Source organism: Zea mays, chromosome 4 (genome assembly GCF_902167145.1).
Source record: "Zea mays cultivar B73 chromosome 4, Zm-B73-REFERENCE-NAM-5.0, whole genome shotgun sequence".
NCBI lineage: Eukaryota > Viridiplantae > Streptophyta > Magnoliopsida > Poales > Poaceae > Zea > Zea mays.
In genome coordinates, this window is record NC_050099.1 from 205,337,322 (window position 1) to 205,354,229 (window position 16,908).

The following is a 16,908-nucleotide window of genomic DNA, read 5'->3' on the forward strand; positions in this document are numbered from 1 at the left end:
AATAACCAATCAAATCAAATGTGGATCCCCGAGGGTACCAAAGCCCAAACTTAGGAGTATAAGCCAAATATCTCAAGATTCGTTTTACGGCCGTAAGGTGGGATTCCTTAGGGTCGGATTGGAATCTTGCACACATGCATACGGAAAGCATAATGTCCGGTCGAGATGCACATAAATAGAGTAATGAACCTATCATCGACCGGTATACCTTTTGATCGACAGACTTACCTCCCGTGTCGAGGTCGAGATGCCCATTGGTTCCCATGGGTGTCTTGATGGGCTTGGCATCCTTCATCCCAAACTTGTTTAGAATGTCTTGAGTGTACTTTGTTTGGCTAATGAAGGTGCCCTCTTGGAGTTGCTTGACTTGGAATCCTAGAAAATACTTCAACTCCCCCATCATAGACATCTCGAATTTCTGTGTCATGATCCTACTAAACTCTTCACATGTAGACTCGTTAGTAGACCCAAATATAATATCATCAACATAAATTTGGCATACAAACAAGTCATTTTCAAGAGTTTTAGTAAAGAGTGTAGGATCGGCCTTTCCGACTTTGAATCCATTTGCAATAAGAAAATCTCTAAGGCATTCATACCATGCTCTTGGGGCTTGCTTGAGCCCATAAAGCGCCTTAGAGAGCTTATAGACATGGTTAGGGTACTCACTGTCTTCAAAGCCGGGAGGTTGCTCAACATAGACCTCTTCTTTGATTGGTCCATTGAGGAAGGCACTTTTCACGTCCATTTGATAAAGCTTAAAGCCATGGTAAGTAGCATAGGCTAATAATATGTGAATTGACTCAAGCCTAGCTACGGGTGCATAGGTTTCACCGAAATCCAAACCTTCGACTTGGGAGTATCCTTTGGCCACAAGTCGAGCTTTGTTCCTTGTCACCACACCATGCTCATCTTGCTTGTTGCGGAAGACCCATTTGGTTCCTACAACATTTTGGTTAGGACGTGGAACTAAATGCCATACCTCATTTCTAGTGAAGTTGTTGAGCTCCTCTTGCATCGCCACCACCCAATCCGAATCTTGAAGCGCTTCCTCTACCCTGTGTGGCTCAATAGAGGAAACAAAAGAGTAATGTTCACAAAAATGAGCAACACGAGATCTAGTGGTTACCCCCTTATGAATATCACCGAGGATGGTGTCGACGGGGTGATCTCGTTGGATTGCTTGGTGGACTCTTGGGTGTGGCGGCCTTTGTTCTTTCTCATCCTCCTTTTCTTGATTATTTGCATCTCCCCCTTGATCATTGCTATCATCTTGAGGTGGCTCATTTGCTTGATCTTCTATTTCATCAATTTGAGCTTCATTCTCATTTTGAGTCGGTGGAGATGCTTGCGTGGAGGAAGATGGTTGATCTTGTGCACTTGGAGGCTCTTCGGATTCCTTAGGACACACATCCCCAATGGACATGTTCCTTAACGTGATGCATGGAGCCTCTTCTTCACTTATCTCATCAAGATCAACTTGCTCTACTTGAGAGCCGTTAGTTTCATCAAACACAACGTCACATGAGACTTCAACTAGTCCAGTGGACTTGTTAAAAACCCTATATGCCCTTGTGTTTGAGTCATAACCAAGTAAAAAGCCTTCTACAGTCTTAGGAGCAAATTTAGATTTTCTACCTCTTTTAACAAGAATAAAGCATTTGCTACCAAAGACTCTAAAATATGAAATGTTGGGCTTTTTACCGGTTAGGAGTTCATATGATGTCTTCTTGAGGATTCGGTGTAGATATAACCGGTTGATGGCGTAGCAAGCGGTGTTGACCGCCTCGGCCCAAAACCGATCCGAAGTCTTGTACTCATCAAGCATGGTCCTTGCCATGTCCAATAGAGTTCTATTCTTCCTCTCCACTACACCATTTTGTTGTGGCGTGTAGGGAGAAGAGAACTCATGCTTGATGCCCTCCTCCTCAAGGAAGCCTTCAATTTGAGAGTTCTTGAACTCTGTCCCGTTGTCGCTTCTTATTTTCTTGATCCTTAAGCCGAACTCATTTTGAGCCCGTCTCAAGAATCCCTTTAAGGTCTCTTGGGTTTGAGATTTCTCCTGCAAAAAGAATACCCAAGTGAAGCGAGAATAATCATCCACAATAACTAGACAGTACTTACTCCCGCCGATGCTTATGTAAGCGATCGGGCCGAATAGATCCATGTGTAGGAGCTCCAGTGGCCTGTCGGTTGTCATTATGTTCTTATGCGGATGATGAGTGCCAACTTGCTTCCCTGCTTGGCATGCGCTACAAATCCTGTCTTTCTCAAAATGAACATTTGTTAATCCTAAAATGTGTTCTCCCTTTAGAAGTTTGTGAAGATTCTTCATCCCAACATGGGCTAGTCGGCGGTGCCAGAGCCAACCCATGTTAGTCTTAGCAATTAAGCATGTGTCGAGTTCAGCTCTATCAAAATCTACTAAGTATAGCTGACCCTCTAACACATCCTTAAATGTTATTGAATCATCACTTCTTCTAAAGACAGTGACACCTCTATCAGTGAAAAGACAGTTGTAGCCCATTTGACATAATTGAGAAACGGAAAGCAAATTGTAATCTAAAGAATCTACAAGAAAAACATTGGAAATAGAATGGTCAGGAGATATAGCAATTTTACCAAGACCTTTGACCAAACCTTGATTTCCATCCCCGAATGTGATAGCTCGTTGGGGATCTTTGTTTTTCTCATAGGAGGAGAACATCCTTTTCTCCCCTGTCATGTGGTTTGTGCACCCGCTGTCGAGTATCCAACTTGAGCCCCCGGATGCATAAACCTACAAAACAAGTTTAGTTCTTGACTTTAGGTACCCAAATGGTTTTGGGTCCTTTGGCATTAGACACAAGAACTTTGGGTACCCAAACACAAGTCTTTGACCCCTTGTGCTTGCCCCCAACATATTTGGCAACTACTTTGCCGGATTTGTTAGTTAAAACATAAGATGCATCAAAAGTTTTAAATGAAATGCTATGATCATTTGATGCACTAGGAATTTTCTTTCTAGGCAACTTAGCACGGGTTGGTTGCCTAGAGCTAGATGTCTCACCCTTATACATAAAAGCATGGTTAGGGCCAGAGTGAGACTTCCTAGAATGAATTTTCCTAATTTTGTCCTCGGGATAACCGGCAGGGTATAAAATGTAACCCTCGTTATCCTGAGGCATGGGAGCCTTGCCCTTAACAAAGTTGGACAATCTTTTAGGAGGGGCACTAATTTTGACATTGTCTCCCCTTTGGAAGCCAATGCCATCCTTGATGCCCGGGCGTCTCCCATTATAAAGCATGCTACGAGCAAATTTAAATTTCTCATTTTCTAAGTTATGCTCGGCAATTTTAGCATCTAATTTTGCTATATGATCATTTTGTTGTTTAATTAAAGACATGTGATCATGAATAGCATTAATATCAACATCTCTACATCTAGTACAAATGGAAACATGCTCAATGGTAGATGTAGAGGGTTTGCAAGATTTTAATTCTACAACCTTAGCATGCAAGATATCATTCTTAGTTCTAAGGTCGAAAATGGAAGTATTGCAAACATCAAAATCTTTAGCCTTAGCAAGCAATTTTTCATTCTCAATTCTAAGGCTAGCAAGAGAAATGTTCAATTTTTCAATCCTAGCAAGCAAATCATCATTATTATCTCTAGGGTTGGGAATTGAAACATTGCAAACATGAGAATCAACCTTAGCTAATAAATTAGCATTTTCATTTCTAAGGTTGTCTATTGTTTCATGGCAAGTGCTTAGCTCACTAGATAATTTTTGACATTTCTCAATTTCTAGAGCATAAGCATTTTTAACCTTAACATGCTTCTTATTTTCTTTAATAAGGAAGTCCTCTTGGGTGTCCAAGAGATCATCCTTTTCATGGATGGCACTAATTAATTCATTAAGTTTTTCCTTTTGTTGCATGTTGAGGTTGGCAAAAAGAGTACGCAAATTATCCTCCTCATCACTAGCATTATCATCACTAGAAGACTCATATTTAGTGGAGGAGTTAGATTTAACCTTCTTCCGTTTGCCGTCCTTTGCCATGAGGCACTTGTGGCTGACGTTGGGGAAGAGAAGTCCCTTGGTGACGGCGATGTTGGCGGCGTCCTCGTCGTCGGAGGAGTCGCTAGAGCTTTCGTCGGAGTCCCACTCCCGACAAACATGGGCATCGCCGCCCTTCTTCTTGTAGTACCTCTTCTTCTCCTTTCTTCTCCCCTTCTTGTCGTCGCCTCGGTCACTGTCACTTGATATAGGACATTTAGCAATAAAATGACCGAGCTTACCACATTTGTAGCAAACCTTCTTGGAGCGGGACTTGTAGTCTTTCCCTCTCCTTTGCTTGAGGATTTGGCGGAAGCTCTTGATGACGAGCGCCATTTCCTCATTGTCGAGCTTGGAGGCGTCGATTGGTTGCCGACTTGGTGTGGACTCCTCCTTCTTTTCTTCCGTCGCCTTGAATGCGACGGGTTGAGCTTCGGATGTGGTGGGTTCGTCAAGCTCGTTGATCTTCCTCGAGCCTTCGATCATGCACTCAAAACTTACAAAATGCCCGATAACTTCCTCGGGGGTCATTTTAGTATATCTAGGATTACCACGAATTAATTGAACTTGAGTAGGGTTAAGGAAAATAAGTGATCTTAGAATAACCTTAACCACCTCGTGGTCGTCCCACTTTATGCTCCCGAGGTTGCGCACTTGGTTCACCAAGGTCTTGAGCCGGTTGTACATGTGTTGTGGCTCTTCCCCTTTGCGAAGCCGAAACCGACCGAGCTCCCCCTCGATTGTTTCCCGCTTGGTGATCTTTGTGAGCTCATCTCCTTCGTGTGCGGTTTTGAGCACATCCCAAACCTCCTTGGCACTCTTCAACCCTTGTACTTTGTTATACTCCTCTCTACTTAAAGAGGCGAGGAGTATCGTTGTTGCTTGAGAGTTGAAGTGCTCGATTTGGGCCACCTCATCCTCATCATAATCCTTATCCCCTACGGACGGTACCTGTGCACCAAATTCAACAACATCCCATATACTTTTGTGGAGTGAGGTTAGATGAAATCGCATTAAATCACTCCACCTAGCATAATCTTCACCATCAAAAGTTGGTGGTTTGCCTAATGGGACGGAAAGTAGAGGTGCATGTTTGGAAATGCGAGGATAGTGTAGGGGGATCTTACTAAACTTCTTACGCTCTTGGCGTTTAGAAGTTACGGAGGGCGCGTCGGAGCCGGAGGTCGATGTTGATGAAGTGTCGGTCTCGTAGTAGACCACTTTCCTCATCCTCTTTTGCTTGTCTCCACTCCGATGCGGCTTGTGGGAAGAAGATTTTTCCTTCTTCTCTTTGTGGTGAGAAGAAGATTTCTTCTCCTTCCCTTTGTTGGAGGAGATCTTCTTCTTCTCCCTCCTCTTGGTGCGGGACTCTTCCGATGAAGTGCTCCCGTGGCTTGTAGTGGGCTTTTCGCCGGTCTCCATCTCCTTCTTGGTGTGATCTCCCGACATCACTTCGAGCGGTTAGGCTCTAATGAAGCACCGGGCTCTGATACCAATTGATAGTCGCCTAGAGGGGGGGTGAATAGGGCGAAACTGAAATTTACAAATATAAACACAACTACAACTCGGGTTAGCGTTAGAAATATAAACAAGTCCGCGAGAGAGGGCGCAAAACAAATCGCAAGTAAATAAAGAGTGTGACACGTGAATTTGTTTTACCGAGGTTCGGTTCTTGCAAACCTACTCCCCGTTGAGGAGGCCACAAAGGCCGGGTCTCTTTCAACCCTTCCCTCTCTCAAACGATCCCTCGGATCGAGTGAGCTTTCTCTTCTCAATCACTTGGAACACAAAGTTCCCACAAGGACCACCACAAGTTTGGTGTCTCTTGCCTCAATTACAAGTGAGTTTGATCGCAATGAAAGAATCAAGAAAGAAGAAAGCAATCCAAGCGCAAGAGCTCGAAAGAACACAAACAAATCACTCTCTCTAGTCACTATGGCGTTGTGTGGAATTTGGAGAGGATTTGATCTCTTTGGTGTGTCTAGAATTGAATGCTAGAGCTCTTGTAGTGGTTGAGAAGTGGAAAACTTGGATACAATGAATGGTGGGGTGGTTGGGGTATTTATAGCCCCAACCACCAAAAGTGGCCGTTGGGAGGCTGTCTGCTCAATGGTGCACCGGACAGTCCGGTGCACACCGGACATGTCCGGTGCCCCCGCCACGTCATCACTGCCGTTGGATTCTGACCGTTGGAACTTCTGACTTGTGGGCCCGCCTGGATGTCCGGTGCACACCGGACATGCACTGTTCCTTGTCCGGTGCGCCAGTATGGGCACGCCTGCCTTCTGCGCGCAGAGCGCGCATTAAATGCTCTGCAGGTAGCCGTTGGCGCCGAATAGCCGTTGCTCCGGAGTTGCACCGGACAGTCCGGTGCACACCGGACAGTCCGGTGAATTTTAGCGGACTGCCCGTTGGAGTTTCCCGAAGCTGGCGAGTTCCTGAGGCCGCTCCTCCTGGGCGCACCGGACACTGTCCGGTGTACACCGGACAGTCCGGTGAATTATAGCGCGAGTGCCTCTGGAAATTCCCGAAGGTGGCGAGTTGGAGTTAGAGTCCTCTGGTGCACCGGACATGTCCGGTGGTGCACCGGACACTGTCCGGTGGCACACCGGACAGTCCGGTGCGCCAGACCAGAGGTGCCTTTGGTTGGCCCTTTGCTCCTTTGCTGAATCCAAAACTTGATCTTTTTATTGGCTGAGTGTGAACCTTTTACACCTGTATAATCTATACACTTGGGCAAACTAGTTAGTCCAATTATTTGTGTTGGACAATTCAACCACCAAAATTAATTAGGGACTAGGTGTAAGCCTAATTCCCTTTCAGAGACCACCGGCTCTTTGATCCAATATGGGTGAGTTTGTTTGGATGTTGGTATGTTGTTTTCCTCCCCATTGGTTTGGGTTTTGTAGCGCGTTAATGCATGCCCCATGAGGTTCATAGGACTGGCCATTTCTTTCTGGCCTTCTAGGGGCCGGAAAGTACTCACTCTCATGGGTTTGATAGATTATATTATGGTGCTGGTGTGTCATATGGTGAGATGGGGAGTCTAGCTGGGACGGATACGGAGTTGGATATCTATCCTCCTCAAAAAACTCTTTGCCGGACCGTCCAGTTAAATACGCGGACCGTCCGGCTCCGTGCGCGGACTGTCCGACCATGTGGCCGGACCGTCCGACATTATATTCGGACTGTCTGGTGCCATATGCAGATGGTCCGAATGGGTTATCTAGGGTTTGCACGGCATGTGGTGGCTTAGGTGCAGGTCTCGGTAATTCGCTTCTAAAAAAGGGATTAGCCGCCACTGGCCCGGACGGTCCGCGCCCACGTACGGACGGTCCGGACATGTGCAGATCGACAATTTTATCGCCGATGTGCGTGGGAGGCTGTCGTTGCCCAGGGTACATGTCCATCGGCATCCCATGAAGGGGTTGTGACTGGTCATGATAACCTGTAGCCGATGAATTATGTGTGTATTCCCTCAATTCAACCTCGTGCGAAGGAAGATTTGCCATAGTAGACTTATCAAGCACACGCACTAGCCTTTTATGATCATTTTGTATATCCCCTACGATACGTTGCAACTGTTCTCGCTGCTCGTCTATGTAAGCTTTAAGAGATTGGAGTTCGTTGGTGTTACTTACATTGGGGGTAATCGTAGTAGATCGGAGCGAAGCCAGATCCGTCGCCCGTTGCCGAACGACTTTGTTGTTCCTGTCCACTTTGAAGTCGGCCAGGAACTTCGTCTTTGCTTCTTGGATCAGCTGCTCCTGACGCTCCTCGAATAGGAGTTGTTCTTCAGCCGGCAAGGTTTCCCATGTCGGTGTGATGATATTGCTGGTGGAAACTTCAGAGCTATCCTTTGAACCGGCCATTGAGAGCCGATTTGATAGGTCTATATGTGTTGTCCCCAGCGGAGTCGCCAAAAAGTATGTTGACGCCTTTTTGGAGCGCCAAATACTCAAGAAGAACCGGCGGCGGTGCTCTCTGGTCAGGCGCGGACGGTCTGCGGCCTGGGGCCGGACGGTCCGCGACCTGGCGCAGGGGCTAGGGTTTCCTGCCAGACGGCCGGACGGTCCGCGCGTGCGTAGGGGCGGCGGAAGATCGCCGGCGGCGCCTGGATCTCGCTCCCGGGAGGGACCCCGTCGGGGAGGAGAGATCCTAGGAGTTGTCTAGGCTCGGCAGGCCGACCTAGACTCCTCTAATCGGCGTAGAGTCGAAGAGAGGCGAAGAATTTGGGGATCGAGTGGCTAAACCTAAACTAGACTAGAACTACTCCTAGGATAAAATGCGAAATAGAAGTTGTATTGATTCGATTGATGGTGATTACAAATCGGCCGTATACCTCTCTATTTATAGAGGAGGGGGGCTGGACCCTTTACAAACTAATTTCCGAGCTTATCCCGAGATTTTCGCCAACAAACATAGCAAGAAACTCGGAACCCTAATCTGTTCTGCGCCTGCGCGGACTGTCCGGCCCCAGGGCCGGACCGTCCACGCACTCAAAATGGTGCTCAACAATAAGCTGTGCCAAACAGGGCCATAAATACCAGGGTTTATCTGTTAATTCTAGGGACTTAAGTGTGAAGCCTTACCACAACTTTCTGTCACGAGAGGCCAAGAGGGGCTGCCAATCGATCTCGACTTGCAGTACGGCGGTCCTCTCTACCAAGTTGCGGAGGTTCTGGTACATCACCTTCGCCTCTGGCTCATCTGGCTCCGGGATAGATGGGAGCATCATGGCTGCTGCGACCATGTTCTGCTCGGGACTGAGGAAATATTTCACGCCATCGCTGCTTTCAATGAGTAGGTCGTGCACCTTTCTTGGTCAGGGCCTCTCAGCCTCGAGATGCCTCCGCTCGACACCCTCGTAGGTGCAGTCAATCTTCTGCATGAGGGCGTAGAGCTCTTCCTGCTGCTGGTGGAGGGCGGCTTCACGAGTGAGGATGCGTGCTTGGCGCTGATGCTGGTACTCCTCTTGGTTGGGGGGCTTCTTTGTCCCCTCCTCCGTTGTCGTTTCATGGCGGCGTTGCCACAAAGGAAGCCCTCTTTGGCACCTTGTTGGCGTCGGAGTTAGCCTCGGTTGAGACGCGGCAGCAACACGATGAGCCACGCTGAGGCCCAGACTACGGAGGCCAGGGGTTAGTATGGCAAGAGGTAGTAACGATGACGCTAGAGCCCCGCGTCGCACACATATTTTATTGATATTATTCACTTCAAACCATTTTTAAAAAATATGTATTACGGCGTCTACAGGCTTCAACGATAGTGCAAGCTCATCTACGACCATGCTAGAGTAATCCCGCTATGAGTAACGATGAGTTCATTCAATATAGATGTAATCTACTATGTGAATATACTTTTAACTTCTATACGTGGTTTATCCGCTGTTCATGCATCGATAGCTTTAGGAATTAATTAAATATAAATTTTATAGCTGCATGACCAGTTTTTTTTTTTTGTTTGGTTTCGTTAGTATTCGTGTGTGACCAACATGATGAATCGATTAATCACTTGCTTCTAAGCTGCACGATAGTTGGAGGAATGTGTAGTTAAAACCATGCATACATCTGACAGGCACGTCAACGGTCAAAATGGCATTCTGGCATCCCAGTTGCAACCTAGCTGAACAACAAATGCTACTGCATCACACTAACAATCAGTCAAAAGAACACTAGAACATCCTTCGACCAGCAACAAAGATCTAGCCGCTGATGTAACTGCAGAGCACCCTGCACTTGAGCAGCCTGTCCTGGACGTAGAACCCAGGCACCACCATGAGTTTCACCCGCGCCGATGGCGGCGGCTCATGGTCCTGCGACCGCTGCATGTCGAGCAGCACGTCCTCCATGTACGTCTGCTCGAACGCCCTGCCCTCCTCGACGCGCAGGATCGCCAGCGGCGGGCTGAAGGAGAAGGCCAGCAGGTGGAGCAGCCAGACGCACTTGCACGCCACGAAGAAGCACTGCAGCAGCGGCTCGGCCCAACACGGCCGCGACCAGTTCATCAGGGCCGACGCCACGCAGCCCATCTTCTGGTCGCAGAAGCGGCTGAGCTCCTTGCAGTGGTGCCTGGTGCCCTTCCTCAGGACCTCGCTCCAGCTCAGGTTGCGCAGCGCCACGAACGACGCGAAGCTCTCCTGCCGCTCCTGCCTAGGGTCGAGGCACCTGCGCGGCCCGTTCTTCTGGAACGCGCAGTTCTCGAAGTCCTGGTACATCGCCTGGTTCATCAGAGCCTCCAGGTGGTACAGCACCAGCTTCGGGCGCCTGTCGCCGAGCGTGATCTGGTACGGCTGCAGGAGTAGATTTAACTTCTCTGATAGCCCGTTGTCGGCGTCTTCTTCGACCTGCTGTATCAACGCCTTGCAGAACTGTTTTACGGAGAGGCGGGCCTCGGACACGACCTGCACAAACCCTTCCACCATAACCTCGTGACTGACGGGCAAGGGACTCCCGCTAACCGACCTGGTCGACGATCTCTTCGAGTGATGAGACTGCATGCTCTTCGCGCTTGTCGCTTGCTTTAGAGCCTTCTTCAGCTCCGAACAGTACGCTTCCAGGCTCGCTATCTTGGTGGTCAGTTCTCCGAGTGATAGTTTCATCTCTGATACTTCTTGCAGGGCGGCGTCCCTGTGCTCGTTGGCCTCGACAACCTCTTTCTTCAGGGAGTCCAGCGAGAACACGCCCCAGTCCTTGAGAAGCTGCGACATGTTCTCACATTCCACGGTGGTCGGCGACACATCTGGCCTCGGCTTCCTCTTTGACTTTGGTAGCAACCAGGAGAGGATATGTTGTGGTCCTTTGTGCCTTGTCCGGGGAAAGGCGGCGACAGTGGGGTGGTAGTTTGACAGCGGCACGGTGCAATCAAGGTTCTTCAAGGACTTGGCGTCGTCCCCACGATTGATCGTCGCAGGCTTGCAGGTATTGCACGTCGTAACGACCTTGAATTCAGTCAAGTCAGTCATCCTGCTGGTTGACCTGATCAAACCGTCAGCAGCAAGGGCGGTGGGTTGAAGGAAGGACGGATGGTTTCTGCACGCCCTTCTGTTCCGCAGGTGCTCGTTCGACGAAGAGAGATGGAGCTCGCTGTTCGACGAAGAGAAGGTGTTGTGGTTGTCGAAATCCGAGAAGGCCACCTCGTCGTCCTCTAGGCCATCATGGTCCAAACCGACGCCGCTCCAGTTCTCGGACAGGCTCCTGTTATCTTGACGAATGCAGTTCGTTCCGCCCAAGGGCTCCTCATCATACATCTGGGAATTCACCAAAGCAAAGCAGCAAGGTTTGGAATCAATCGGAAGTACAGCAAGCGTGGAGCGAAAAATGCTGTACCAGCAGGCAACACATTTAACAGAACCATTTAATGTTTCATAATTTCAGTGGAGGAGTGATGCTACCATACTGATGATTCTTCAAGTTTACAGCGAGAGCCAGACAGCATACTCTACTTGTATGCTGGCATCCCCAGCCAGTTCTGCTGATCCCTTTGTGGCCATACTCTCTTGTTGTACTACGCTTTCTTAAAAGCAGAGTTCTGCCTAATTTTTTCTTATTAAAAGAGCAACTGATTATGCACATCGTTTGGGGTCCAGGAGACTCTGAATTTTCAAATTCTGATGTAATGGTGTCCCACTATGCAGCAAAACAACCTTTACAGAGAACCTGACAGCTTAAATAAAGCTCAGTCTAATGCTGAGGAAATGGCTCATCACATTCCGCCAAAGCGTGCGAGTAGAAAAATCATCCCTCGGCAACTGTAAGTACAAAAAAATGACGAGATTCATGTCGACAAATCCTTGGTTTTTCTCTATCTAGTTGGGAGTTACTGAAAACACCTAGACGGCAGATCCACCAGGTTAATCGACCTACATCTTTGCTTCAGTGAAATAGAACGCAATCAAGTATACTGTTCTCGGCTTCTTCTAGCTTGACTCCAACCAAATTCCATCTATTGAACCCGGAAACCCAAGCTACCCTCTCTGAAAAGAACATTGTCGGTCGCGGCGAGAAGAACAGTCGACGCCAGCACTAACTTAGCATCAAACAGCCACGAAATTTGCTAAAAACATTAGCGTGGAAGGCGGGACATGCGAATCGAGCAACAAAAGAGGCACCTTTTGACAGACGCGAACCCTTGCTCGTGGTACCAACAAAACAAACGAACGAACGTGGGCGCGAGAAGTTTCAGAGGCCTGCCGGCAAGCTTACCGGGGCAAACACGGGGTAGTCCTCGGCGGCCGTGGGCAGGGGGGCCGGCCTGGCGAGCGCCGGCGGCAGGCGGATGACGGCGGGGCTCCGGCTAGCGCTGGCGTAGGTCCCGGAATTGGAGGCGCCGCCGCCCTGGAGGAGCGCGGCGTGGAGCGCGCGCAGCTCGGCGGCCTCGGCGACGGCGGCCTGGATGTCCAGGCGCGAGGTCGGGAGCGGTGGCGGGAGGTAGGAGGAGGAGGGGGAAGCGGTGGCGTCCGCGGCCATGGCGCCGGCGCGGGGTCAAAGGCCGCACCTTTGGCTGGTGCCTGGTGGTGGTGGCTTGGGCTGCGCTGCAATTACTGCGGCTGGCCGGAGCCGGAGGCGTGGAGGCGGGGGACTGGAGACTATAGTTGAGACTTGAGACTGTGTGTGTGGTGCCGTGCCGGAGGCAGATAGGCGAGGGAAGGAATCGGAACGCTTTTTCAGGCTACTACTAAAGTTTAATAATGTAGCCCATAGTACACTCTATGATATTAACATTATCACATGTAGCTAATTAAAATTATACTTATATAATTACTCTATTGTAATGTATATTTAATACTTGCGTCATCTCTATTCTACGGAATGTCTTGGAGTCCATGAGTGGCTCACTCACAGTTGGTTACTAACGAGCAATCCGTTATTTTCTCTATTTTCACTTCTATTTTTATATGTTTACAGCATGAGTATTATTTTTGTCCAGGCTCATGAAGATTTTGAGGGGTCTCAAGGGTAAAGTGAGATAAAAGTGGCGAGAAAAGACATCTCTCTTGCTCTCCTGACCCCTCTCCATCATGTGTTAATTAGATGTATGGATGGCTTTCTATATTCATGCGCTAAAACTTGGGCATTTTCTTGGTGCGAATCAGTACACCTATAACCGTCCGGTGAAATCTAAGGCTGTCTCCAGCAACGTCCCCTAAATTCCACCCCCTAAAGGAATATTCCTTATCCTTTACAGCACACTCTAAAAGATTCTGTCCTCTATATCTTCTTCATCTCCAACAACGTCCACTAAATTCGGTCCTCTATATCTACAGTGCTACCAGATTTCACAATACATATTAGTTTTTCACCGCTTAAAAAACAGTTTATATGTCGCGAAATTAAAATACGCTATACAGTACATATTGATTTTGTGGTGAAAATAAAATTATTACATATTTAAGCAAATAATTTACCAAACATTTATATTGGAGCAAATAATATAAAAAGCTAACCGACTCAGTTTTCTAAAATAAATTCGTATGGAACAGAACATCGTTCATGTGTATATTGCTTGTCAGACATTTCGTCGATCAGGAATCAGGCGTCCACGATTTCCATGCCAAGCCATGAACCGGTGCGCAGTATGCAGAGCACCACGAGGTAAACGACCGACCTCCCGTCGCCCCTCCTGTCTTCCTCTTCCCTCGTGTATTCCCTCTCGGTCATGCTGCTCGGCTGTACGCGCTGCTCGGACTACGGCGGCAAGGCAACTTCTTCTGCTCCGTGGGAGGGGGCAGCAACAGGGACGACGACGAAGCAGTCGAGCTCACCATCGTTGACAGCTACGGCGACCTTGACCAAAGCATAGGATGCTTGGAGCTCATGTACCGTGAGGCGACCTCGTGGGACTTGGGCGGGGAGGAGCGACGGCGAAGGATCTCGATGACGGGGACGATGAAGTCAAGCACGGGAGTGAACTCGACGCGCGAGTGAAACAGTGTATAGCGAGCGACAGCGAGTCCGTCAGGAGTAGCGGACGATGAACACACCCTAAATTTTACCGGATGCTATAGGGGTTGTTGTTGGAGGCATACCGAATGCCTTCATCCGCTACATTTAGTGTATAAGGTGATTTACCGGGTCTTGTTGGAGAGAGTCTAATGATATATAGAAGCTCTGTGCCCTTCTCTTTCTCCTGCAGCAATATAAACTTAAAGGGTCCTTTCCTACCCGAGACAACTTCACAGCTCCTACCACTCTTGGGGTGTGTTTGGTTTGGCTTTTGCCCTCTAAAAGCCAAAAAGTCAAACCAAAGGGCTGAATCTGGAAAGCAGTTTTTTCTAAAAGCTGACTTTCTTGTAGTGCAAAACTGAAAGCACCTCTGGACCTGCTTTTAGCAGCTTTTAGGTGGAACAGTGAAAATATATATGGAAGAATTTTTAGCGACTTTTAGTGGTTTCCACCAAACGATTTTTAGCTTTTTAGCAGTTCACAGCCCACAGCAGCTTTTTTCACAGCTCACAGCCCACAGCAGCTTTTTTCACAGCCACAGCCCAACCAAACAGACCCTTGATTGATTTGCGCAAGAGTGCTTAGAGATGTCTAAACGGATCGGACTTGCCGGGCGCCCGAAACCCGACACGAACTCGGCACATACTGAACCGGGCCCGTGTCGGCCCCGCCCGGTCACCAGGCCATGCCTGCGCCGAAGGCGTGGCACGGCGGGCTAGGCCCGACACGGCCCGATTTTATTTTTTCTACTTTTCATATAAATACATATATTATACTTAAATATAGAGTATAAAACACAAGAAACATATGTTTTTGTTGGTTATGTGGGTGTAAATAAATGTTTAGAGCTAATAAATATGGTTTAAACCCTAAAAATGCATACTATTAGGATATTTTTATCATTTAAACGTCATATATTGTTATGAACCTGTTATGCCAGTCGGGTCGTAGGCCGGACCGACAGGATTATTAATCTAACTGGCCATGTCTGGGCCTCGCTTGGGGTCGTGGGCCGGCACGACCCGCTAGCTAATTCGGACCGAGCCGGCACGATTCTAATCCATGTCGGGTCTAGCCGTGCTCGGACCGGTCATTTGGATGAGTGCTCGTTAGTGATCTCTATTTCCATTGCCACGAACAATATGGGCTTTCTTATGGATTCCCCCATTTTCTTCTACACATTATGCTAAACCCATCAACCCGGTGAAGATGGAGCCGAGCAACGACTACCAGTGCCCACCAGTGCCATGACACCTGCGCCAGCAGGCGCTAGTGTCCCTTCCCATGCGCCGCCAGGCACTCTTGTCCCATCGTCCCCTGCGTCGGCACCACAGGTGGCGATGAGACATGGGAAGGCACATCAATCCAAGGTGTTCTGCTAGCTACTGACAACAATGTAATGATACTTGAGGTGTTAAGAATGTAATGATATTTCAATCCGGCCGTTCAATACGTGTTGATCAGAACCAAGGAACAAGCAGATCAGTAAAAACCAAGGAGCAATGACTCTACCGTTCGATGTGAGGGAAGAGTCGGAGACGATCCAGAATCTGGCTAGAGCAAGGAAGGTAGCGATGAGAATGAGACATGGGAATGCGAGTCGTGGACATGCATGCATGCACGCAAAGGCGATGAGCATGTGCTGTGGGCGACCCTACCCCGTCATCATCGTAGGCAGGCCAGGCGGCGCCTGTCATTGTCATGCATGGTGCATGCAGCCGCGGGGCGAAAGCCGAACGCTTTCGGTTGCGGGCCGGGGACCGCGCCGCGAGCGACAGTGGGCTGTGATTTGGAAAGTTGCGTCGCCACCGAATGCGTGTTGCCTACTTGCACTAGAGAGTACGTGAGGCAAACCAAATGTTTTCTAGCGAACTCACCGCGACGAATGATATCATGGCTAATGCAACTTTTCTATCTCCACTCCTCAAACTCTAGTGACGTAGAGAGGTAAACCCTGAGCGCCTGCCAGTCTACACCCCTGAGGCTCCCACAAGGCCACAAGACACCAAGGAGCACACATTGGATGTATTCAGAATAATTGAGCAAAAGTTACCAACCCAGCATTATTCTGGTTGTCTTATCTCTCGCAGAGGGTAAAAGCCAATCGCAACATGCTGGCTCTCAAGTTATATATAATTGAGCAAAATTTGCCAACCCAACATTATTCTGGCTGGCTTATCTCACATGCTGGCCCGCCCTCAAAGTTACAATTTGAACATGCTCCCTTTGACTCGGGAAAAAGAAAAAGAATAGTATCAATCGATGAACACAGCTAGGCCATACTGCAGAATCAGTTCACAGTATAAAACGGCCACACTAGTACCTGATACCGCTTAGTATGTTTGAAACCAATCATTATCGTGAAAACAATTTACAATCCCAGTCTAGTGACCACGAAACATGGGCTCAGCTCAATGAAGTCTTCTTATTAAGTCTCTACCAATGGGATGATTGGAACATCGTGGACGTACGATCAAATTTGTCAAAACCATCGTTATGAACTTCCCCTCTCAAGGAAGCTGTGTTCAAGCTTTGCCGATTGCCTCCTATAGCACTCGGCAAAGAAGCTGACAAAGGGCCCCGCTGGTAGACCCTTTGCCGAGTGCGGGCTGTGGCAAAGTTAATTTTTTGCCGAATGTCACTTAGAACACTCGGCAAAGACGCCGTCTCCGTTATCCGGCGTCGTGACGGCCACTTATCTCACATGCTGGCCCGCCCTCAAAGTTACATTTGAACGTGCTCCCTTTGACTCAGGAAAAAGAAAAGGAAAAGGAAAAATATCAATCGGTGAACACAGCTAGGCCATACTGCAGAATCAGTTCACAATATAAAACGGCCACACTAGTACCTGATACCGCTTAGTATGTTTGAAACCAATCATTATCGTGAAAACAATTTACAATCCCAGTCTAGTGACCACGAAACAT

The 16,908-nt window shown here is 48.3% G+C and overlaps 1 protein-coding gene across 1 annotated transcript; it reads right to left on the reverse strand.

Moving 5' to 3' along the window:
* Nucleotides 1-9,573: 9,573 nt before the first annotated feature.
* LOC100192884 (IRK-interacting protein) lies at nucleotides 9,574-12,674 on the reverse strand. The gene is made up of 2 exons (NM_001138072.2): nucleotides 12,242-12,674; nucleotides 9,574-11,286 (listed from the first exon to the last, which is right to left on the reverse strand). Exons 1-2 carry the CDS (start codon nucleotides 12,503-12,505, stop codon nucleotides 9,742-9,744), a joined length of 1,809 nt encoding a protein of 602 aa, NP_001131544.1. The 5' UTR covers nucleotides 12,506-12,674; the 3' UTR covers nucleotides 9,574-9,741.
* Nucleotides 12,675-16,908: the final 4,234 nt, after the last annotated feature.